We start from the raw sequence: 23,997 nt of genomic DNA, 5'->3' as shown, positions 1-23,997 counted from the left end.
TGCGTACAGTTCTGATTACCACATTACCAAAAGGACGAGGATGATTTGGAGAGGGTGCAGAGGAGGTTCACCAGGATGTTGCCTGGTATGGAGGGTGCTAGCTATGAAGAGAGATTGAGTAGATTAGGATTATTTATCAGAAAGATGGAGGTTATGGGGTTAACCTGATTGAGGTCTACAAAATCATGAGAGGTAGAGACAGGGTGGATAGCAAGATGATGTTTCCCCCAAAGTGGGAGATTCAATTATTGGGGGAGGGGGTCATGATTTCAAGGTGAGAGGGGAAAAGTTTAAGGGAGATATGCACGGAAAGTTCTTTGCACAGAATGTGGTGGGTGCCTGGAACGCGTTGCCACCAGAAGTGATAGAGGCGGGCACGATAACGTCATTTAAGACATATCTAGGCAGATTCTGGAATGGGCAGGGAGCAGAGGGATACAGATGTTTGGAAAATAGGTGACAGGTTTAGATAGAGGATCTGGATCAGCGCAGGCTTGGAGGGCTGGAGGGCCTGTTCCTGTGCTGCAATTTTATTTGTTCTTTGGTATGTTGATTGCAAAACTTATTGGTGAGGCAGGCCAATGAGCTCAGGCTTCAGCCCTCGAGAAAGACCCCATGGTCTCCCCTTCCAATACTACCACATCTAAATCGATGCTCAAGTGATTTCCCCCCCGCCCACCCCCACCAATTCTCTACCTAGATATATTTTCCACATGTCAATACGTGGAAAATAACTTCATGGCATTACATATTTGAAGCTGCCTTTCCTGGCCCCGTTCCCAGTTTAATTTGAATGTATTTCAAAATGACCTTTTCTAATTCCATAATCATCCTACACATCTGCATGAGCATGATTAATTGTTGTCTCTGAACCCTGCGATTGATCCTAAGTATGCACATAAAAATCCAATTTTCATATGCACATCATTCCCCTTCACAGGCACCTACTTCTCACTCATTTGAAATATTTAAAATTCTTTAACAAATAAACAAGTGGATTCAGAAGCTCTAAACAAAAACTACATTTATTGTGATGCTATTTAGGCCCAGGGTATGATACATGCATTCAATAACGTAACTGCAGGCACATTTCAATTTACAAGGAACATTTGTTCTTTTTGAGGCAAAAGGGTGATAAATGCATCCTAAATACTGTGATTGCCCAGATGCTCCCAGATCCATACAGCAAAAAGAGTTAATACCTGATTTGGTTGGTGCTTATGGAACTCATTATGATTAACATCATGAGGACTTACCTGGCAGGAGAGTAAATAGGATCTTTTGGGAGACAGACCCAAGCCAAATTCCTCACTACTGTCTTTGCAGTAAAGGTAAAGTCTATTTTGATGCGTAAACAGTTGCCAGGGCACAAATCAACCAACTACATTTCCTTCACTCTACAAGAATTCTTGTTAGACCAGAAGTTGACTACCTTCACAAACACAGTGTAGCACGTGAGTTCAAAAAGAAACAAAAAAAAAGAAACAGAATTTGCTGCAGAAACTCAGCTGCTCCTGAAGCCTCTGTGGAGAAAATACAGTTATTTTTTTCAGGTCCAACGACCCTTCAGTTTTCACTGGACCCAAAACGTTAAACTGTTTCTCTCTCCACACATGCTGCCAGACCGGCTGAGTTGCTCCAGCAAATTGTGTTTTGTTTCCAATTTCCAGCATCCACAGCTCCGTTTTTTTTGAAAGCTCAAAAAAAAATTACACACTTGGAGATACAAATGGAAGTTACATCCATTAACCCACAATGCTAATGGACCAAGTGCTGCGAAGTGGGATCAGGAATGTCATATATATTTAAGGTGTCAGCATGGCAAAGTTGACCGACAAGTCATCAAACTGAATCCCTTTCAGATCAGTGTGCAAATCATGAATCTGACTCAGCCCATTTCATCTCGTGAGCTTAGGTTCTTGGAAGTTACTCCCTGTCCCTCAAACCTTCTCTTAAAGTGAAGCTGAAAACCCTATTCCATTCAACCCTGATCCCACATTATTAAAAAAGTCTTTAGATCAGTTCCCTTCCCTCGAAGAGGCTGTGATGATTCCATTTCAAACAGCTCTGCCACCCACTAATTGGCACTCAGTTCTACATTTAATACAAGATGTCACTTAAGCAGTTAAGTTGCAGTGAAACCTCATCAATATTAAACAGCAGTCCAGAATGGTCAGGTATTTAGACAACAGTATAAACTGATTGCCAACTACAGGTTTAGATAAAAGCTGTAGACTTTGACCAACTTTCTAGCCAAATATTTGTTTGAAGTTTTTGTTAGAGAAGCTTGCTCACAATGATCATTTTTATTTCTTTCATTACTCACTGCTAATGTGTTGACAAGTTACACCAATGCTGTGTCTAATTCACTGTCCTGCTCTGGCTATTCCAAAATCTTATAAAATTAAGATGGTTTGGGACAGCTCAGCTCCGACTCCCTTAAGTCCTCCCTGACTTGCTGCTCCTGGAACACTGGCTCTTGAGCTTCAGGTTGCTCAAAGTCTTTCTGTAAATGTTCATTAGGGATCACAGACGCTGGGCATGTCTCTTCCTGGTCATTCTGTCCCAAGCTGAAACCTGCAGGCCTTACACCCTCTGGTTCTATTACAGTTGGGGAACTTGAATTTTCACTGGGTATAGGGTCAGCCTCTCTTCCTGGGGAGATCTGTGGTTTGGGTTTTACATCAGACATTTGCGCCATTTTCTCCTTGGCTGGTCTTGGCACGAGCGAACTCCAGCTTCGATTTCTATTCTCTCCCATTTCAAACTTCTTCTCATCCTCTTCTGCAGATATTCCAGGGAGCTACAAGCAACAAACAACCACAATATCACTCCAGAGACAGAAACAAACAAGCCAATCATGCCTGCCTGAGGATCAAAAAAAGGCAAAGGTTTTAACAATTACAAAATTACTTCTCCAAGTTTGAATCAATTGCTGAGCCATTAACCACAAAGCCTTAAGAAAAGGCTTATCAGCATGTCAGTTTGGATAAATTTCAAGCAAACTATTCATTCAGATCAGAGATAGGTCACCTCTGGCACCCCTCAAATATCTTGTAATTCCGATTCTGCCCAGGAATAAATTCAGACAGGAAATTTGCTTGGATTTGCACACACAGTCAATGAAACTTTGTTGTAAGCGTGACAGAATCTATATGTCCACACTATAAATATTTTTTAAAAATTAAACAATCTTTTTCCGTCATAGAAAAATGCTAATATTCTATGACATTTTGAAATGGACAATGACAGAGTTAATGGCATTGAGCAGCCAAGTTGGGATTAGACTGCAACTCTGGTGAAAAAATACGTCAGCGATTTGCTGAATCATGGGTTATTTTGTACAGATGAAGGAAATAAGAAATGTTCTCCATTGCTGTACACAGTGACAATAAAATGCTAGTCAGGAGATTAGCAAAATCAGAAATGGGCATTGATGCTAGAAATTCTAATCAAGTTAACCTTGCTCTTGATCTCACTATGCAAAGCATTCAGTGTAGTTTTGTTCTCCCTCATACCATTTCCAACTGAAACAAAGAAAGATCAAATGAGTTGCTCTTCAAATCATTAGGACAAGGCAGTATTAGCTAAGGGTGGCAGAACAGTTTACGGATCACCATGAGTCAGATTTGACTAGATCTCTTATGGGTCATCAAGGGTTGAGGCAATATGGTTTAAAAATCTATCCGCATAAAAACAGAGGGTTAAGAGTACTTCACCTGGAAAAGGAGAATGATTGACATAACTGTCTACTCCTGACCACTACCCAGTAAGTAGCATGGGAAACTATTTAGCTGACAGTGACCCGAACAGGACTCTGCATTCTTCCCCAGCCAACACATGTTAATAGAAAGAGCAGCAAGGCAATGTACAGACAGCTGAACACATTTCAGCACAACTCAGAGGAAAGGTTTTAAATAAAACAAAACTTACAAAAGCAACTGAACTCAATGATTCTTCAATCAAATCCTCTTACTTTCATACAATGCGCTGTTCTTCACTATGTTACGTCTTTATAAAGAGCAAGTGGAAAGCCTGCAAACAAAGTAGTACATCCTTGCCACTCATTTTACCTTGAGGGGTGGAGAGTTCAACACCAGAGAACATAACTTTAAAAACAAGAGAGGAGAACAACTTTCAAGGGGACCTGAGGAACAACCTTTTCACAGAGGGTGGTTCGTATGTGGAATGAACTGCCAGAGGAAATGGTAGATGAAGGTACAGTTATAACATTTAAAATACATTTGGGCAAGTACATGAATAGGCAAGGTTTAGGAGGGGTATGGGCCAAATGCAGGGGAAATAAGATCACAAGATCAGAAATTAGGCCATTCAGCCCATTGTGTCTACTCTGGCTGATAATTTTCTCACCCCCATTCTCCTGCTTTCTCCCCGTTACCCCTGACAATCAAAAACCTATCTAACCCCACTGATTAATATGATCAGTGACCTGGCCTCCACAGCCTTCTGTGGCAGTGAATTCCATAGATTCACTCTGGCTGTAGAGGTTTCTCCTTACGTCCATTCTAAAAAAGTCTTCCCTTTACTCTAAGGCTGTGCCCTCAGGTCCTCATCTCTCCTACTAATGGAAACATCATCCAAACATTCACTCTATCCAAGCCATTCAGTATTCTGAACCTTTCAATTAGGTCTGCCCCTCACCAACCATCCTTCTAAACTCAATTGAGTAGAGACTCAGTCTCATGAACCTCCTCTGGATCCGCTCAGTATATCTTTCCAGACATATGGGGCCCAAAACTGCACACAATACTCCAAATGTGGCCTGAATCCTCAGAGCCTCAGAAGTACATCCCTGCTTTTGTATTCAAGTCCTCTCAAAATAAATGCCAAAGTTGCATTTGCCTTCCTCACTATTGACTCAGGCTGCAAGTTTGTCTTGGGAGAATCCTGGTCTAGTACTCCCATGTCTCTTCGCACTTCTGAATTTTCTCACCGTTTAGAAAATAGTCCATACCTCTTTTTTCTACCAAAGTGCTTGACCTCACACTTTCCTACGTTTATACAACCTGCCACTTTTTTGCCTACTCTCCTAACCTGCCCAAATCCTTCTGCAGCCTCCCCACCTCCTCAATACTACCTGTCCCTCTATTGTTGTATTATCTACAAATTTAGTCAGTATGCCCTCACAGTTCCTTCATCTACAGCATTAACATATAAAGTGAAAAGCTGTGGTCCCAACACTGACCCTTGTGGAACAGCCATCCTGGGACTGGTCTGGTTTAGGAATCTTATTCAGCATGGACAAGTTGGACTGAAGGGTCTGTTTCCATGCTCTATGACTCTGTCCATCCCCTTGGTTGTGTAGCTTTTCAATACCCTAACAAAAATTCTTATCCATTCAATAATCCGCACATTAAAATGACTCAACCAGGGAACAAAATATATTAGGAAATAGAAACACTTTGGGAGAAATGATGCAATTTATTAGCTTAAAATAAAAGCTATTCTTCATACGGGTGGCCTCTAATCTTTGTTAGCAGTGTTTAATGCCCAAAAGCGTATCTCTCACAAGCAAACACATGCTGTACTTTGAACCCCAGAGATAACATCCAACACATAATAAAATTAAAGCACTTCTCACACAAGCTTGACTTTTATTAGATTACATTATTCCCTGATGGTATCCAGCCCACCCACCCTGAATATCAGGTTTATTTTTGGACTGGAACAATTAAGTTAAGTACTATTTTGGATTGATAGCATTATTGCAGTATTAACACTAAGACCGCAGCTATGCTTGTTCAAAGCGGTTAGACTTAGACATTGCCCACGGCATTGTCAGTTTATAATTCTTAACAATTACAGGTTAAAGCAAAACACAGAATAGTATATTGCCTTAATTATCCAGGGGTAGAGGTCCCACCAATTTTATGGAATTCCATTAAAGCAACATGCTCATGACTAGAAAGGTCAAAATGGCATGAAATTTTCACCAACAGGTAGGTATGGGTTCAAACAAATCCATTCCTTTCCAAAAAGGGGAACTGCTACAGAGTTACTTTGTTAAGTGGCATGCCTTGGCGCATTCTCTCTTACTGAGGCAGAGCATACTTTCAGGAGATTTGGCAATTTCCCAAAAGACTTTAACTGATTGCAACTAATTAGTGAACAAGAAAAAAAAGGAACACTTAATATCTATTGCAATAATTCCTTCTAGAATAAGTCACCTTATGGTTTTGCAGTTATCTGATACAGCTGAAACATCACTTCTAAAAGTGGAATTTTAAACAAAAGCTCAGATGTAAAAACAGCCCCAAGACCAACAGCTCTGCAGAATATTTTCTGCATTCTAATGCAGGATAGAGTTGGAGATGGTTGGAAAAGATTAATCTTTCATGTGCTTTTGTATAACAATTCCTCTACTGCACTTCTCCCTGCAGTATGTTTCTCTTCTGTTAAATCAGTTTGCTACCAATATTTAGAACCTGCTAGTAGTAAAAGTTGTTCAGAGAATACCTCAGGTATTGAGGTATAGCTGTAACTTGCATAAGTTACTCAACATTTTCTCCATTCCTATGTAGAATTCCCAGCTCAGAAATAAGCCTTCAGCCCAAATGGTCAGTGATGATATTTAGTAGCCGCATCCCACCAAAGTGTTGCAATTGTTGCAACATACCACCACAGAAATCTCAAACCAAATGGAGATGTGTGATAAATATAAAATGTTCTTACCTATTTGGTTGCTTCTAAGAAAACATTGCGATTAATTTGAAAGACTAAAAGGGCTTACACTTAATTTAAAAAAGGGTAGTGAAAAGGGTTCGCAAAGTGAATGCACTCTGATGGAAAACAGAGGAAAGATCCAGATTGAGAGACACTTACCAACAAGACATTGACAAGATAGCTTAGGACATGATCTTTCTTCACAATTAGGGCTTTCCATGCATTCCACAATTTTCCCTTTACTTGGGATATAAAACAGCCCGTATTGGACCAAAGCTTTTGGTTGAACTTCTGAATGATGGCAAAAACTTGCTGCAACCTCTTTTGTAAAAGATTTGTTATTTCATTTAGGTTGGTAACCAAACAACTTTGAAAACTCTTACAAAAGTCAAGAACCTCAGGCTGCAAAACAAAACAAAAAGTACTTTTTACTTTAAAGTCACTCAATGTCTAATTTTACCCATCTCATTAGGTACAATTAAGAATGGCCAACAAGTACTAATCTTGCCAGTAAATACTTACACTTCGCAAAGACACAGCTCAGATCGTTTAGTCAGCATCTCCTAGGCACCATGCTCAAGTGAAGCGCCAGTCCTTGACAAGGTGTTGGGTTTGGACTAAATGAGGCTCATGATCCCTCCAAAAACAAACAGACACCTAGCAACATGTTTCCCCCCCAAAATGACCAGTAATTTTCCAGAGATTCTGCTGGTGTAGCCAGAATACCGTTCCCAGGGCTCCAGCACCAAAAAAGGTAGATACCAGCTGTCCAGTTAAAGAAGAGGCTGTGCCTCCAACTTGAGGTGTTCTTTCTGCAACTTTTACAATTATTAAAATTGAAGGAAGAATGGCCTCAATAGTCAGTTCATCACTGTGGAAAGAAAACCCTTCACCAGTTAAGTTGGGTTCACGTCTCTAACCCGGCAGAGAAAGATGGCCTCAGAGTATGCTTGGAAGGTTGGTACCCCTCTCTGCTCAACACCAAGGTCCTACCTCCAGGCAGCTGGCCTCGTCCCAGAGGCAATCCAGGGACAATTGTTTGCTTACAGGAAATCTCAATTGCTGTCGAAATAGTCAATTAGATCAGCCTCATTGTTTGCTACCATTTGTGGAAAGCCAATACCTCAGACGCCAATCCTGCCTTTGGGAAAATGCCTGGAGTGGAATAGTGCCAGCAAACCAGTACAAAAAAAAAAATCACATTACTGCTTGCCTGCTTCTGTAACATCCCCTCATTTGGAGGCCAAGGTTCTTTCCAATTGTTTGCATGCAAAATAATGCTGGGAGACATCTCCATTGAGTTCATTGTGACTTAGTCTAAGAACATCCAAAATGATCTTGGGTCCCGAATGGGAATCCTGCCAAGTTCCTTCTCCACTTGCTTCATCCAAAGCTAGTAATGAAAACGTCTGGACAATATGGTTTTATATCAAACTAAACTGTGTCTTATCCAAACTTGGGATAGCACACACTTCAAAAGCCAGCAGTAGCACCTCAATGTCAATGCTATGAACCCCTCAATCATAAACTCATCAATATTTTGCTATTCCAAAACATTTCATAATATTTCACAATCTCCCAAGAGCTAGTCTTATTCAACTGCAGGACCATCTCTGAAGCATCTTTCCTTGTTGCTATGATTTTATGCATTATGTCAATAGTTATTGTGAGGGCAGAGAAGAAAACAGACTTCAAGTACATTGCATTCAATCTCACGGTTGTCATATCAGGGTGCAGGGGTTAATATTGACCTCATATGGCAGAGCTGCTTAAAACCATACATCCAGCTCAGTCCTGAGCAACTGGGAATGATTCTGGGCATTTCTGAAGAAGGATCTAGACCTGAAACGTCAGCCTTCCTGCTCCTGTGTGCTACCTGGCCTGCTGTGTTCACCCAGCTCTACACCCCGGTCATCTTGGATTCTCCAGTATCTGCAGTTCCCATTATCTCTGGGCATGATTTATCTTTTCTTTTTGGAAAGCTCTTGTGAGAGAGTGTGTTTTAAGCAGCCCAACAGAAAGATGATTCTTCAGATCCGGCACAAAATTTGACTCATGAAGGTAACAGGTAAGTAGCTCAGCCTATCTCACAATACAACATTGGAAGGTTCTGGTGACACAGGCTGCCAAGCAAATAGGAGGCTGGCTAATTTGAGGTCTGAGGCCACCAGTCCACAGATAAAATCAAGTCGTGAGCATTTCCTTCTTGCTGGCTAGGAGGCTACATCCTTGCTGTGCACATTACCTAGTTACTCCCAAGAGGAAACTAGTTACCTTTCTCACCCACTGGGTAGCAGGTGTTTGGAAGGTGGAGACCCTCAAGGGGTCATTAATTGAGCACTTAAGGAACACAATTGCTGGCAAAAAAAATTAAAACCCCCAATTAATACCAGTTGAATGTAACAAACTTCTGGATATATGTTTAACAAACAACAACAAAAATAATAATTTGGAAAAAAAAACTTGGTATACTGCCCCTCCCTCTAGACCCAAAAGCTGGAGTTCAAGTGCCACTTGCTCCAGAGGTGTTTACTAACATCTCTGAACAGGTCGAATAGAAAATATGTTTAAAAAACCCCACAGGCCTCCTTGTTTAACACTTAGTAGCAGAGATTCTTTTCACAGCAAACCCACAGAACTGTGTTTCCTTCTTGCCACCTCCGGAAGAGAGCGGAAATTTACAGTCTAATCATCTTGATGCAACCTGTAAGTAGCTGCTAGCATGCAATAAACCACTTCTTGTTCAATCCAAGAGCTACTTTTGGTTAGATGAACTGGTGACTTTTCTCCAGCATAGAGAGCCAAACAGGCCTGAAGCTCCCCATACACACAAGGTCACAGCAGCACGTGTATCCAATGACTGAGTTCAGAAATGCAACAGTATGTACAGTGTCTTTAGCAAAGGAATAGGGATAAACAGAAACAGGCATTTGGAGATCCACAGCAACCTGACCAACTCTTAACTGCTCTCTGAAATGGCTCAGCAAGCTACTTGCTCCAGAGTGACTTAGAAACAGGTAACAAATGCTGATGATAGGCTGTGAGAGTCATTGGCCAATGAAGAAAAATTAACTTTGTATTGAAAGACAGAATGTTTTCAAAGGCAGGTCCTGGTCGTCAAATCAGTGTAACATTATAAAGACAAGCATTTGAACCGGAAGAGAATGCTGGGTTGCTGACATAGGGATAAGAAATTTACTTTGGGTCCACAGAACATTTCATTTCATTTGCCAATGTGTGTCTGGTGGTACATCCATTGGCACAGTAGATTCCTTTGTGCTGAGGATCACCTGCAGCCAAGCAGCATTTTAATACTAATTAATAAGGTTCTGGCAAAAAGTTTGTAGCTTGGGTTGTGGATGTGTTTGCTCCATGGCGTGCATAAAAGTTTCATTACCATTCTTGGCAACATTAACAGCGCAATCTCAAATCGAAGCATTGGTATTCTGAATTTATCATCTTCCAGCTTTTTTTTTTAAGCAGCAGTCTATATACAGAGTCTATTTCTGAGTTTGTTAACAGAGTCTATTGAGAACCAGGCCCCCAGAAATTCCCTTGCATGTCTGTTGTTTGCTTGTCCCAGTATAGTCACTTTGTCCCATTTCTCAGATGGATAGGTTCCGTACCCAAGTCTCTGCTTGGTTCATTGTTGTCCTAGTGGATTAGTCCAGTTAGTTTCTCCTGTAGGCAGAGTCATTTCCTTGTTTTGGTTCTCTACTGTTTAGTATGAATGGCTTGTTCTAGTATTGTAGTCCACCGTGGGACAAGTCTCTATACTGGGATAAGCGAACAATAGATATACGAGGGAATTTCTAGAGGCCTGGTTCTCAACATTGGACTCCATTACCAAACGTATAGAAATAGCTACCAGTATACAGATCACTGCTTGTAAAAACAAAAGCGCACACAGAACCAGAACTGACAACACCAGGGGATCATATACATTCAGAACAGAGAAGAACACCAAACGATTCAATTAGCAATCACACTGATGATGTTGCCAAGAATGGTAAAGAAAAGTCTGCACACCAAGGAACAATCAACTCAGTGAGCAAACAAACAGCTGCAAATACTAGTTTTCTTGGGGGATTAAAAAAGTCATTTGAAGATCTCTGAAGTCACCTTTTGCGAGTGTAATATCAACTTTGCAAATAAAAATGTCCACTGAACTCAAAATCTCAGGTACCCCACCAACTCTCAAATTCCCATTTACTATTTTAATTAAAAGCAAAGCACTTCTGGGAATCAAATCCCATAATATCCCAAATTTTTCTATAGAAAAGGTTCTGTACTAGAGTATGCAAATTGAGAAGTTTACAGTTTTCTGACCTCTTAAACTTTATAATCAAAAAGTTAACCATACAATTCTGCCTTCCTTTTGTTTTCCTTCCAGGACATTAGTGTAGGTCATAAGCCAACTCAAAACCCATCTGTTGGCTGAATCCTGCACTTTAAAGTGATCCTGGCAAATTCCCCGTTTTCTTTGCTGCAGTTGTCAACAGCCCACCCAACTCGAAATGTTAAGCACAGCCTTTTCCTTTTAATTGAGCACAGTTCTTTCAATCTTTGTGGTTCAATTGGAGTGAAACTGTGACCATTGACCCCTCATCCACAAACCTGACTCTCTTCCTGCTGGGGTCCCTAGCTAGGGAATGGAGTTTGAAGTGAAGATAACAATTTCAGATTTTCCAATTTTTGAATCAGAAGAAACCGTTGCTCATAAAAGGCAAACTTGTTTTGAAGGAAATATTGTTATCATTTACATGCTTATTTTTAAAATCAATTCAGCATACTCTTTCCCCAAGATAAGGAACTGGATTCTGAGAAAAACAAGAAGCAAATTTATTGAAATAAGCAAGATTCGACTAGGGCTGGACAAGGTAGATGTGGAAAGCAGGCTTTCCTTTGTGGGGAGACCAAGTCTAGGATCAGAAGATATACTATCAAAACATGATCACAATTTAAGATAGATAAGGAAGAACTTCTTCCCAGAGAGCTGTGAAATTTTTGACCACGATTGTTGTCAGCCTGGGTGAATAAACGCGTTCAAGTCAGAGATAGATTTTAAAATCAGTCCATGATTCTAGAGTTATGGAGAAAAAGCAGGTAAATGGAGTTGAGCATTATCACATCAGCCATGATCACATAGAATGGCACAGCAGACTCAATAGGCTGAACGGTTTACATCTACTCATGTTGGCCGGTGCAGCAGTCTCAAAAGGGCTGACTGGCCTCATCCTGCTCTGTCTTTCTAACAGCACTTGGCCTGGGTCAGCTGGAACATTAGATTAGATGACAGGAGACAAGTTTGTGGCAGCACAGTGGCTCAGAGGTTAGCACTGCTGCCTCACAGCGCCAGGAATCTGGGTCTGTTTCCACTCTTAGGCGGCTGTGCAAATTCCACACACATTCTCCCAGTGTCTGCGTGGGTTTACTCCAGGTGGTCTAGTTTCCTCCCACACAGTCTAAAGATGTGCAGCTAGGTGGATTCGCTATGCTACATTACCCCAGAGCATCTGGAAATGTTTAGGTGAGATGGATGGGTCTGGGTGGGATGCTCTAGGGGTCAGTGTGGACTTGTTGGGCCGACTGGCCTGTTCCCACACTGTAGGGATCCTAGGATTCACAGCTATCCTGTACAGCTCATCAGGGATATATCTATATCTACATCTATATAAACCACTAAATCTTTCAGGCATGGAAATACCTGCAAGGCAGGGAGTGGTGAGTGAGTGACTGATGGAATGACTGTGAGGCTGGCCGAGTTTAAACAGTGAATCCGCGGACGAGGGGCTGACTGGAGTTCTGGTGTTAGATGATTTATTGTCACATGTACCTAAGTACATAGTGAAAAGTTCTGTTTTGCTTGCAGTCCAGGCAGACCATACCATACAAAGATCACTGAATGATTGAACAGTGAGGAATTCAAGGTTTTGACTTCAGAGATGGCACACAAAAAGCAAGATCAAGATTAGATTTGAAAATTTGAGAGGTTGATTCAGAAGTCTAAGTGACAGCAGGTTGGAACAGGTTATATCTTTGGAGGGAGGGGTTTGATGACATTGCCGTAAAAAGGCAACCAATGAGAAGAGCAGATGAGGTCAACAGATGGAAGGCTGGTTTGCATGATGTTCTGGACATACCCCAGACACTTCTATAGGTGGGGGTGGGAGTCAGGGAGAATTATAAAAGAAGTTAGTGGAATGGACGCGCACACACACGCGCACACGCGTGCGCACGCACGCACACACACACCCTTGCTCACCTTCTCATTCATTATCTCCGCACAGACCCCATTCTGCCTGTCCTTGAAAAGGGTCCAATGTACAGCAGGCTGAGTGAGGAAGAAATTTGAAGCTCAACGGCAACTATCCACTCCAGTTTCACGTGAATGCCATCAAGACCAGCTTAAGGAGAGTGTTCTCAGAGGTAAGTCAAGGTTAGTGTCAGCTCTGTACTAGTCCCGACCTGGTGCTTAGGTCTTGGGGATTAATGCTGCTCCCCTCCAGCTTCCTTACAAGTTTCAATCAGCTCTGTTCTTTTTTGTTAGTTTTTCCAAGCTAATATTCAATTAATTTAAGTTGTCAGATAATGGAACTTTATCCTCCCGACCATGCCCTAAAACTTATGAAATTTACATTTAATGTTGTGGCAAACCTCATGTTTCAGAGATTTGCTCACTGGGCTCACAACAAACCCAAATGCAGAAAATGTTTGACCAGCCTGATCTATACCAGTTTATAAATCCACACAATAAGACAACCCCAGTTTTCTGGCCCTAAAAATTAAATACTTGCATATATTTGGGTGTATGAGTCAAATCCCCTTTTGGGCCAAGAAATGCAACAGTGGGAATATCTTACCTAAATACAAAATGTTCTTAGTCTAATTCTAACTGGGCACAGGGGATCAAGCACACTGTTGTGAAGATGTTGTGCAGGAACTTAAAACAAGCTCGCTTATGCACTGGGTGACATTTCAAGAGTCAACTTCTCTTTTATACTCAGCAAATGAGAAGAAATTGGCCTTTTTTGGGGCGGGGTGGGGTGAACTTTTGAGGCCTCAAAGTTCATGTTGTACTTCAACAGGTAACATTTCAACAGCTAGGTAGCCTGGGCTTCACTTACTGTGGAGCAAGATTCTGGCTCAAAAACAGCTATTTCCTTCTCTTGTGCATTCTGAACAAACATCACATCTGCTTGTAGGTGTAGAGTTGAGGCAAAAGAAAAGTACCTTCATACATTTCCTGATTGACAACGTGGAAGAGCTGATGGTTTCCTCACTAGGTGTAGCCTCACCTACAGTTCCTAAGCGAAAGAAAGTGAGAATGAAGCGACAAATTGTTTTGATAACATGGTGTTGTTATAAACTGGACAATGGCTAGAATGCAACCTTCCTCTGATTCTGCAGTTTTCAGACCAAGAGAGAAGACTGTCTGTGTGGAGTCTGCACGTTGTCCGAGTTTGCATGAGTTTCCTCTGGGTGCTCCAGTTTCCGCCCACAGTCCAAAGTTGTGCAGAGTGGACGGATTGGCCATGCTAAAAATTGCCCATAATAAGGGATGTTCAGGTTAGGTGGGTTAAACATGGGAAATCTAGGGGAATGGATCTGGGTTGAATGTTCCTCAGAGGGGCAGTGTTGACTCGTTGGGTCAAATAGCCTGTTTCCACACTGTAGGGATTTTATGAGCTCCAATGCAACTGAGAACAGGCATTCACCTGAAGTCTTCCCTGATGTAGGGGCAGGACACTGAAAGCTTGTGATTTCAAATAAACCTGCTGGAGTATAATCTGGTGTCATGTGACTTTTGACCTTCATATTTCTGGACAAGGACAAAAGAAAATTGACCAGGACCTTCCCACTGAGTTTCAGCAAAACACGTCCACAAATCATTGAATGATCAGTCCAGAAGGAGCCCAACACGTTTTGTTAGCTCTTCGGTAAAGTGATCCAATTAAGAACACACCCTTACACTTTCCCCATAGGGCCTGTAAGGTTTTTTTTAAGAAACTCTTCAAGTATTCATCCAATTCTTTGCAAAAAGGTATACTTTTGAAGTTTCACCCAAGAGTGAATAATTCATGCAATCTTCAGATCATATGTAAGGAAGGCAATGAAAAAATGATTTTTTTGCAGAAAAGCTGAAAATAGCTGATACCTACCATTTCCACCTTCAACTGGCAAATAAAAGTCAGCCAGCTGCTGAGATTGTGATAAGGTAGCATCCACCCCATTAGTTATTGATCTTCCAATTCCACTGCTCAAAACTGAAATCACACTTTCGTTAACAAAGACTTTCATTTGCTCAATTCTGTAGGTGGCCACACTTATTGCTATATCAGAAACGTGAAGGATAGGATTGGTGACTTTATCCTTTATGCTTCTCATTTTCCCAATTGCCACTTCTTTCAAATCAGATGCAATCTGGAATGATATCAAATACAGATATTGCCACATTGTATATCCAAGTTAATGCCATGATTAGATTAGAGGCAAGTATTTCAAATGAACCTGGCCCTAGCCGAACTTAAAATGCAAGCTTTAAAAAAAACAAAACCTGGAAGGCTCTGTCCTGCAGTTCTTCTGCTGTTTACCTGGCACACTGCATAAAACAAAGAAAATGATGGAAACAAGCAGAACACCGAAAAAACAAGACACAACCAAACCAATTTTTAAATAAAAGAAGTGGGCTACATCCAAGACATTCATCTTCCACTTTTTTATTCTGATACATAAACCCTTGCAAGGGTTTATTCTATCACTCCTCCCTAATGCTATTTCTGATTCTTTGAAATTATACTTGTCAAAAAACCTCCAACTCCCCACAGATGATCAATACCGTTAATCTCTGTTTGCAATCTCCCTTATGTCAGGAATTATATTCTGAAATGCAACTAAATAAAAAAGGCTTCACTTCCCCCCAACCCTGCAATCTTTCGGTGGGTTTGGTCACATTATGGATCCATCATCTGATTGGTGTGTACATGCTTTTATTCACTATCAAGTCAAACCCATATCAATGTCAGCATATGTTCGGCATTTTAAGTGTCCTGATGTGCTACGCTCCAGCTAGAAAGTCCAAGTTGCTCTCACAATATGCTCTTCTCCAATCATGTTATAATATGGAACTATAGATGGCGGTGGTAGGGGCTCCTTGTATCCCAAAAACCATCACTCCTGCTGTTAGCACCTACTGTCGAGAGGATTTACAGGTTGCTAATCAATCTGTTCGACCGTGTTACAAATGCACATTCGCTGACCATCAGGTACTGTAGGTTGATTCAAACCCAGAGCTTCTGGCTCAGAAGCAGGGACACTACCCACTGCATCTAATTAAACAAAATAAGTAAAAAAAGGGATACTTTCAGGATTGGCAAGGGCAGCATGATGGCTCAGTGGTTAGCACTGCTGCCTCAGTGCCAAGGATGTGGATTCAATTCCACCCTTGGGAAACTGTATGGAGTTTGGACATTCTCCCTGTGCCGGTGCGGGTTTCCTCCGGGTGCTCTGGCTTCCTCCTACAGTCCAATATTGTGCAGGTTAGGTGGATTGTCCATGTTAAATTGCACCAAGTATCTAGGAATGTGCAGGCGAGATGGGTTAGTGATGGGAAATGCAGGGGTAGGGATTATGTTTGGAAGGTCAGTGTGGACTCAGACAAATGGCCTATAGGAACACAATAGGAATTCTATGATTCTAAAAATCATGCAGTCCTTGAAAACATTTTTAAAACTTCCAATAACAGTTATTATTTTTCTTATAGCTGTGATAATATTGAAAGACTGACACTCACTTTTGTGGAATCCTCATGAAGTACAGGAAATTTCTCTTCTAGATGGTCAAGTCCTTTACAGGCATAATCATTGGCAATTGCAACTGTAAACCACAATATTCCTGGTCATCAATGAATGGAACTCTATTATACCAAAACTATTTGAGTGTTAATGTATCTAATACTCATTTTACATATTAACAGTAACAGCATATTTGGAATTAAAAAGGTTTTCTTGGAGATTACCTTTTTTAAAAAAGGTATCTTTCTGAAAATGCAAAGTACACAATTGATATCTAGTTTCAGTCACACAAATTGCTGATATTAGGATCTCTAGCTTGTGCAAAATCAGATGGAGGGTACAAATTTTAATAATGGTAAGCAAGCTTGCCATGGTCAGGAAGGAGAGATCACATCCAGACTTGGACACTGTCCGACTGGGTATATAGCTTATGGCCTTAGAGAGAGCTTGGGAATTCAGTGTTGAAGAGGAAAAAAAAAGGTGTTTTTGCTTGCTTTTTTAGGTCATGTTAAGGTATTTTTCTAAGCAGAATAAGCTGTAGCCCAGGGTTCACAGCCTAGCACAAAACAAAGTGGCATCGCAGGAAAGCCACAGGTAGTTTCTAATTTGAGTATTGTAGGTTACTTTCAGGATGAAGGTAAATAGTTAAAATATTTACAGACTAAAAACCAACAAAAAAAAAAGTGGAATATTTAAAAAACAGTTAAGAAATAAGTTTAAAAGAGGAGATACAGAACCAGGTGACATGTTGTACCTGCACAATGTGGACCCCACTGTGGTCACTATTTGTAGTAAGTGTTGGTTTCATGGACGAACTCCAGCTCAGACTTCATGAGCGAGAGTCTGAACTTCAAACACTGCAACACATTGGGGATTTTGGGGGGGTGGGGGGGGGGGGGGGGCGGAGTGGGGGAGATGGTTTACTTGGGCACTGTTTCAGGTGGCAGTCACACCCCTTTAGATTAACTACCTCGAATTTGGTCAGTGCTCACAAACGGGAGCATGTGACTATGAGCGAGTCAGGTAAAGGGATCCAAGACGTGAACCCTCAGCTCTTGAGCTTGTCTAACAGGTTTGGATTCTTCCTCCCTATGTGGAGGAGAATGGATGCTGTAAAGAGGATATGCAAACTGACCATGACACCATGGTTATGGGGAGTTATTAACAACACCAACACCAACATGTTGTTGTAATTAGGGATGGCGTAGTCACGGGAATAGACAAAGCTCTCTATGGATTCTCAATCCTCCCCAGAGAGAAACTGTGCTGCTGCCTGTTTGGTGACTGAGTTCAGGATCTTATCTGTGCTAATGTAACACCCCTATTCAAAAAGGAAGGAGGCAAAAAGTAGGCCACCACAGGCCAAATAGCCAAACATTTATTGTTGGAAAAGTATTGGAAATCAGTTAAAGGAAGTAATAGCAAAACATTGAGAAAAAAAAATCTAAATCAAGCAGAGTTAGTCTGACTTAATAACCGCAAAACAGTACCTGACTAATCTGTTAGACCTTTTCAAGGAAGTCTGAACCAGAGTCAGATAGAGGGGAACCAGTAGATGTGTTGCATTTGGACTTCCTGAAGACATTCAAAGAAAAAAGTGCCTCATACAAAAGGTTAAGTCATAACTGCTCACATGGTTGGAGGTAGTGACTAGAGAACTGGTGCAAGGGCAGGAGACAGGGATTGGAGATAAGGGGCTTCTTTCTCAAGTTGGCCATGACCAGTGGGGTTCCACAGGGAAGGAGGGGGTAAATCTACTGTAGCCAAATTTGCAGTCAACACTAAAATAGGTGGGAAGCTGGTTAAGAGAACATACAAGCATTTTACAGACATTTTGACAGTTTACATAAGTGAGCAAAAGGTTGACAAGTGGAATGTAAACGTGGGGAAAATGCAAAGTTTTCCTTTTGAAAGGAAGAGCAGAAGAACTGAATCTGAAACGGAGACTGATGGAAGAACTGAGCAGATCTGGCAGCACCTGTGAAGGCAGAGTCAAATTTTCCAGATTCAGTGATCTGTTCTGAAGTTCAGGAGTTCTAAAGAAGGGTCATTGGACCTGAAATATGAACAGATTCCTCTCCACAGGTGTCGCTGACCTGCACAGTTTCTCCAGCTATTTTGGTTGTACATTTTCAGCATCTGCAGTTTTGTTTTGCTTTCAAGAAAACAGATTATTATTTAATTGGAGAGAAAATGCAGAAAGCTGCAATAGAAGGAACATGGGATTACTTGTGCACAAGGTAGAAAAAGCTAGCATAAAGGTGCAGCAGGTAATCAGGAAGGCTAAATTGAATCAGAGATAATGGGAACTGCAGATGCTGGAGATTCCAAGATAATAAAATGTGAGGCTGGATGAACACAGCAGGCCAAGCAGCATCTCAGGAGCACAAAAGCTGACGTTTCGGGCCTAGACCCTTCATCAGAGAGGGGGATGGGGGGAGGGAACTGGAATAAATAGGGAGAGAGGGGGAGGCGGACCGAAGATGGAGAGTAAAGAAGATAGGTGGAGAGGGTGTAGGTGGGGAGGTAGGGAGGGGATAGGTCAGTCCAGGGAAGACGGACAGGTCAAGGAGGTGGGATGAGGTTAGTAGGTAGCTGGGGGTGCGGCTTGGGGTGGGAGGAAGGGATGGGTGAGAGGAAGAACCGGTTAGGGAGGCAGAGACAGGTTGGACTGGTTTTGGGATGCAGTGCGTGCGGGGGGGGGGAAGAGCTGGGCTGGTTGTGTGGTGCAGTGGGGGGAGGGGATGAACTGGGCTGGTTTAGGGATGCAGTGGGGGAAGGGGAGATTCCCATGAGAGGGAAGGGGGAAGGCTAAATTGAATGTTGGCTCATATTTCAAAGCAGGGTGGAGTACAACAGTAGGGAAACCTTACTGCAACTGTACAAGGTGGTGTGACCACAACTACTGTGTGCAGTTGTGGACATCTTATTCAAAGAAAAATATCAGTTTATGGGAGACAGTTTGCAGAAGGTTCACTAGGATGATCTCCGGTATGGAGAAATTGTCTTGTGAGAAAAAGCTAAGCAGGGTTGGGCTGTACTCACTGTAGTTTAGAAGAATGGGAAGTGATCTTATTGAAACATACAGGATTCTTAAGGGACTGGGCAGGGTAAATGCTGAGAGAATGCCCCATGAGAGGAAATAGTCTGGGTCAAGATGGCATAGTCTCAGAATAAAGGGACATCAATTTAAGATTGAGAGGAGGAGGCATTTAATCTACAGGTTGAATGTCTTTGGAACGCCTTACAACAAAGCGCCATGGGGACTGAGTCCTTGTGTACACTGAAGGCTGTGATAGACAGCTTCTTGATTACTTAGAGAAATCAAAGGTTATGAGAAAGGGCTGGAAAGTATGTTGGATCACCTACGATACCCCTAGTGAATGGCAGAACAGGCTTGAGGGGCCAAATGGTCTCCTCCTATTCCTGTCTCTTATAGTATTTAACACAAAAGGCATTTGAAGATTTTTTTTGTTTATTTAGAATGCACACAAGGTCATGCAGAGAAGTCAGAAGCCCTAGTGCTGTATATGGCCCAGGCCCTCAGACTTTGACCCCAGAACAGCGAGAGCCCCAGGCCTAATGACTGGGCCCTGAAGTCTCTGCTATTGTGTACTCTGATTGCAAGAGGAAACCAGAGGAAAATAATGATTGTAAATTCACCTGTAGCACACAGGCCTTATAATCTAAAGGGTATAATTCACTCAAAAAGTTGATAAAGTCAAGAACCAAACAAGGATATAGGGAGCAAGTGGCAGTTATATCGGTCACTAATAGAAATATCACAGTTCAGTCAAAACCAACACAACAATCATGAAAAGGCACCAGTACTTAATTCTCAAGAAATGCAAGGTTGATAAATGTTCTGAAGACCAGCAGAAGTGAGGGAATAGATTAGAAATGTAAGACCACATAGTTCAGGCAGACTCCTATACCGAACACAAGGTTAGTACCTCCTTACTTTGAGGTTGAAACTTCTGAAGAACTGGCTGGATGCTTTTCAGAACTACGGCAGTGGTTCTCTTGATTCCTTCCTCGGAAATCTCCCAAACTGATGCGAATACAGGATACTTGTCCTTGGTATTGTTATAAACATTACAGAAGGTGTTGTAAGTGGAACTTACTGCCATCAGGCTGCTGAACCTCTTTATGAAGTTCCCCTAAAATAAAACAGGAATGAAACATGTGATTTGAATTACTTCTGTCACATGTACCAAGGTAACATGAAGTGTTGCCTGCTGAGTGATGCATACAGATAGGATGCTTTCTATGGCACATCTTAAAGAATTAAATGTTACATTTTGAAATGTAAAATAGATTGCTAAGGTTTTGGAGTAGATTTGTAGCTCGGGTTGAGAGTGGTGACGTTGGTTGGCTTGCCGAGCTGGTTTTTTGTTTCGCAGACAACTTGTTACCATGTTGGGTAACATACTCAATGCAGCCTCCAATGAAGCGTAGATGTGTTTTCCCACCTGGTCTGTTGAGATGGATTGACTCACTTTCCACTTTCATTCGTAGTGGAATGTATATGGGGTCGACAGATTGCCTTTAACATTTCAACATCTACCAATGCTATATAATCATTTAGGCTGCTCCTTGAGAATCAATTTACTATTAATAATGAAGCAGGAACTTATGATGAGAGTCCCATTGCACTGCATTATGAAGATGGCCTATTCAAGCTCCCAGCGAAGAGCTAACACTAATCCAACCATCTATACCTTCCCTTGCATGGTGTTCTTTCTTACCTTACTAGTAATGCAATTGTTTTGCCCATCTGCAGACATCATGGCAACCTGCAAGTAGTAAGCACACAACCATGTTAAATCTTTGCTAAAAGCAAATCTCTGCGGATGCTGGAGATCTGAAATAAAAACATGTTGCAGTGGAAACATGCATGGGTGTAGCAGACATCCACAGAAGGCAGTACCAGAGCAGTGAGATTACAGTCTACGATAGCTTGGTACAATAGTGTTGAGCTCACAGGGGCTGATGCCTAAAGTAAAGGCGAAGCAATGTGAATGTGGTATTGTGCCAGTGAAGGAAATAAAAAGTGGGATTATAACCTCTTAATCCATTAAGGCCCCTGAAAAGAGTGAATTAGAATGCAAAATACTGCAGGGTTAATCATAAAGGGAATTATCTTTATTCTTGGCTACCACTAACGATGTAGCTCATCCTTAGGATTGGAGAGGATGGGGTGAGGGAAGAAAAGAGTCATCATCAATATGGAATTATTTCATGTTTCAGAATCAGAATTCTTACAATAGATAGAGGCCCATCAAGTTTACACCAACACACAAGCAGCCAAAACCACCCTATCCCCAGTGATGCCTGCATCCCATCAAAAAAAAATTCCCAAAAGAAAAATAGTCTTAAGAGTAGAGAGTGCAAGAGCTCCTACCTTCTGGACTTCATCCGTCAGCTAAATAGTGATTAATTCCAACTATGTGTTACCATAAACAGGGCACACTAAAAGATTTTTCCCCATGCAACAATGTGACAGAGGGGATAGTCTTCACAGGGTTGGAGCCAGTTTGGATCAATCGGTGATGCTCTCAACTTTGGATGAAACCTTACCACAATGTTTGAGCTACGATCTAAGAGAATCCTAACAAAAATCAGTAAGGAAGTGCAAAACTGTTGGAAATACCACATTTTTTTGGAAATGAAAACTTCATTTAGGTGTTACAGTAAACAAAAGAAATCTCAATGATAACATTTGAAGTACGAGGATTCACTTCTTCAGCGCTCCCAAAGGTTATGATACACTAACTCATTCAAATTGTGATTTATAAGACGATGCCAATAACTCCCCAGTTGGTGTTAGCTACACTTTAAAAATTAGCAATTTAAGAAGAAATTTGAAGCAGCCTACGATGTACCAGGAGGCATTTTACCCACACAAAATACTGCACTAGGTGGAGAATGATTGCCTCAAAAAATCAAAATTGGGACTGGTTCAACATAAATTTGGCAGAGACTAGAACTTCGAGGAGTTGATCAAATGGCTACCAAAAGATAAATGAGACATGTAAACCAGAGTACTCAAATAGAACCTTAAACACTGGGAAAAAATTAAACAAGCTAGGACCAATCTGTCATTTGAATCGAAGAACAGGGCAAGCAAAGGGACAAATATTGAAAGTTAAGAAAATCGGGAGAAAGTCGAGAAAGCTAGACACTCGAAATGAAGGAGAGGGGAAGAGAGTATTCAACAACATGCCCTACCACCGCAGCCCCCAGCTTAGAAACATTGGTTGTTTAGTCTCTATTTAAATATAGTTAAGAGTAATAGAACAGGTAATCTGAAACAACTGTTATACACTCCACCATTCATCATCGCATCACTATCCTTCCATTTTTCACCTATCCCTTTGAGGAATTCTGACTTCGATGAAACGCAGCGTAACTCCAAGGATCATAAACACAAAGCTGTTTCCGAGCTTTTAGAGGGTAGAGAAAGTCGAATCTTTACAAAGTTTTGACCCTAAAAAGAAGTCCACGTGAATGGAAGCAGCACCGTACAAGCCGGCAAACTCATTTCCCTTTAATAGTTGTTGCAACCCCATCGCCCAAAAACATGAAACTCGGGGAGAACAGAAACGTTCGGCGGCACTGCACACTGGGAATAGAAGGACTGAACCCATGAGCTTTATACTTACTGTGATTTCACTACTTAACAGGGGCTGCCTATCCTCCCCGATACTCACAGTTCGCCGATATCCCAGCAAGGAATATATCAAACCGTGCGCACGAACCAGAAGGCTCCCTCTATCCTGAAATTAAATAGCATGCAGAGCCCACCCCCTCCACACCCATTGGACAGCACTGCTGTCCGTTACAATTGCTTCAAGTCAAATAAAATCAATGATTATTGCAAATGTAATCCTACTGTGGGATTACACACAGAAAGAATCAAAAGGGTGGTGTCCTTATTTCTGTGTTTATGTCTCACCTGCCCTAGAAGAGTTTTAAAATTTAGGCTCTGTTATCGTAATGTCCCTATCTCTGGGCTAGAAGGCTGGGTTTAAGTCTAACCTCTGTATGTGATAGGCACAGAGGTGTCATACACATACAAACAGGTTGATTAAAACAAAGTAGTGAATAATAAGTAATTTTTTTACAGTTTGAATTCTTTGGTTGTATTGTGTACTGAGGGAATAAAAGGGGTATTGTAGCACAGTAGAAGCGTCCCTACCTCTGGGTCAGAAGATGTGGTTTCAAGTCCCATATGCAATGGAAATGTTTCATGATCTGCTTGGCCAGGCTGAAAGTTTTTTTTATTTGTAGACAAAAGGATGCAAGCTTGATGCTGTCTAACTGGAAATAAAATACAGTTCCAATGTTTAAAATAGAATTGGAGAATGGGAAGGGTACATTTGTTTTATCTGTGCAAATTCCAGACATCAGTTATTAAGGAATAAAAGCAGAAATTGCTGGTGAAATTCAGCAGATTTGGCAGCATTTGTGAAAAAAAGAACAGGAGTTTACTGTTTGGGCCTATGACCTTGATCTC

General features: G+C 41.4%; 1 protein-coding gene across 2 annotated transcripts; it reads right to left on the bottom strand.

Moving 5' to 3' along the window:
* Positions 1 to 1,007: 1,007 nt before the first annotated feature.
* LOC125467213 (perilipin-2-like) lies at positions 1,008 to 23,245 on the bottom strand. Of its 2 annotated transcripts, none has more exons than XM_059639345.1 (8): positions 23,192 to 23,245; positions 21,227 to 21,274; positions 20,440 to 20,638; positions 16,478 to 16,560; positions 14,847 to 15,108; positions 13,918 to 13,991; positions 6,844 to 7,086; positions 1,008 to 2,803 (listed from the first exon to the last, which is right to left on the bottom strand). In XM_059639345.1, the coding sequence occupies exons 2-8, from the start codon at positions 21,266 to 21,268 to the stop codon at positions 2,405 to 2,407; spliced, it is 1,302 nt and encodes a 433-aa protein (XP_059495328.1). In that variant the 5' UTR covers positions 21,269 to 21,274; positions 23,192 to 23,245; the 3' UTR covers positions 1,008 to 2,404. The 2 variants fall into 2 exon arrangements, with proteins under 2 accessions (XP_059495328.1, XP_048418698.1); XM_048562741.2 differs by having other exon boundaries at positions 23,144 to 23,238.
* Positions 23,246 to 23,997: the final 752 nt, after the last annotated feature.

The sequence above is a fragment of the Stegostoma tigrinum genome, chromosome 33 (assembly GCF_030684315.1).
Source record: "Stegostoma tigrinum isolate sSteTig4 chromosome 33, sSteTig4.hap1, whole genome shotgun sequence".
NCBI classification, from domain to species: domain Eukaryota; kingdom Metazoa; phylum Chordata; class Chondrichthyes; order Orectolobiformes; family Stegostomatidae; genus Stegostoma; species Stegostoma tigrinum.
The sequence above is the reverse complement of the archived record's forward strand: the minus strand, read 5'-3'. Positions and strand labels throughout refer to the sequence as shown.

Coding starts and splice junctions, on each gene's coding strand:
- LOC125467213 (XM_059639345.1), bottom strand. CDS start 21,268: ATGATGTCTGCAGATGGGCAAAACAATTGCATTACTAGTAAG. Junction 20,639..21,226: donor ACAATTGCATTACTAGTAAG/GTAAGAAAGAAC, acceptor GTTTTATTTTAG/GGGAACTTCATAAAGAGGTT. Junction 7,087..13,917: donor CAATCAGGAAATGTATGAAG/GTACTTTTCTTT, acceptor TTTGTTTTGCAG/CCTGAGGTTCTTGACTTTTG.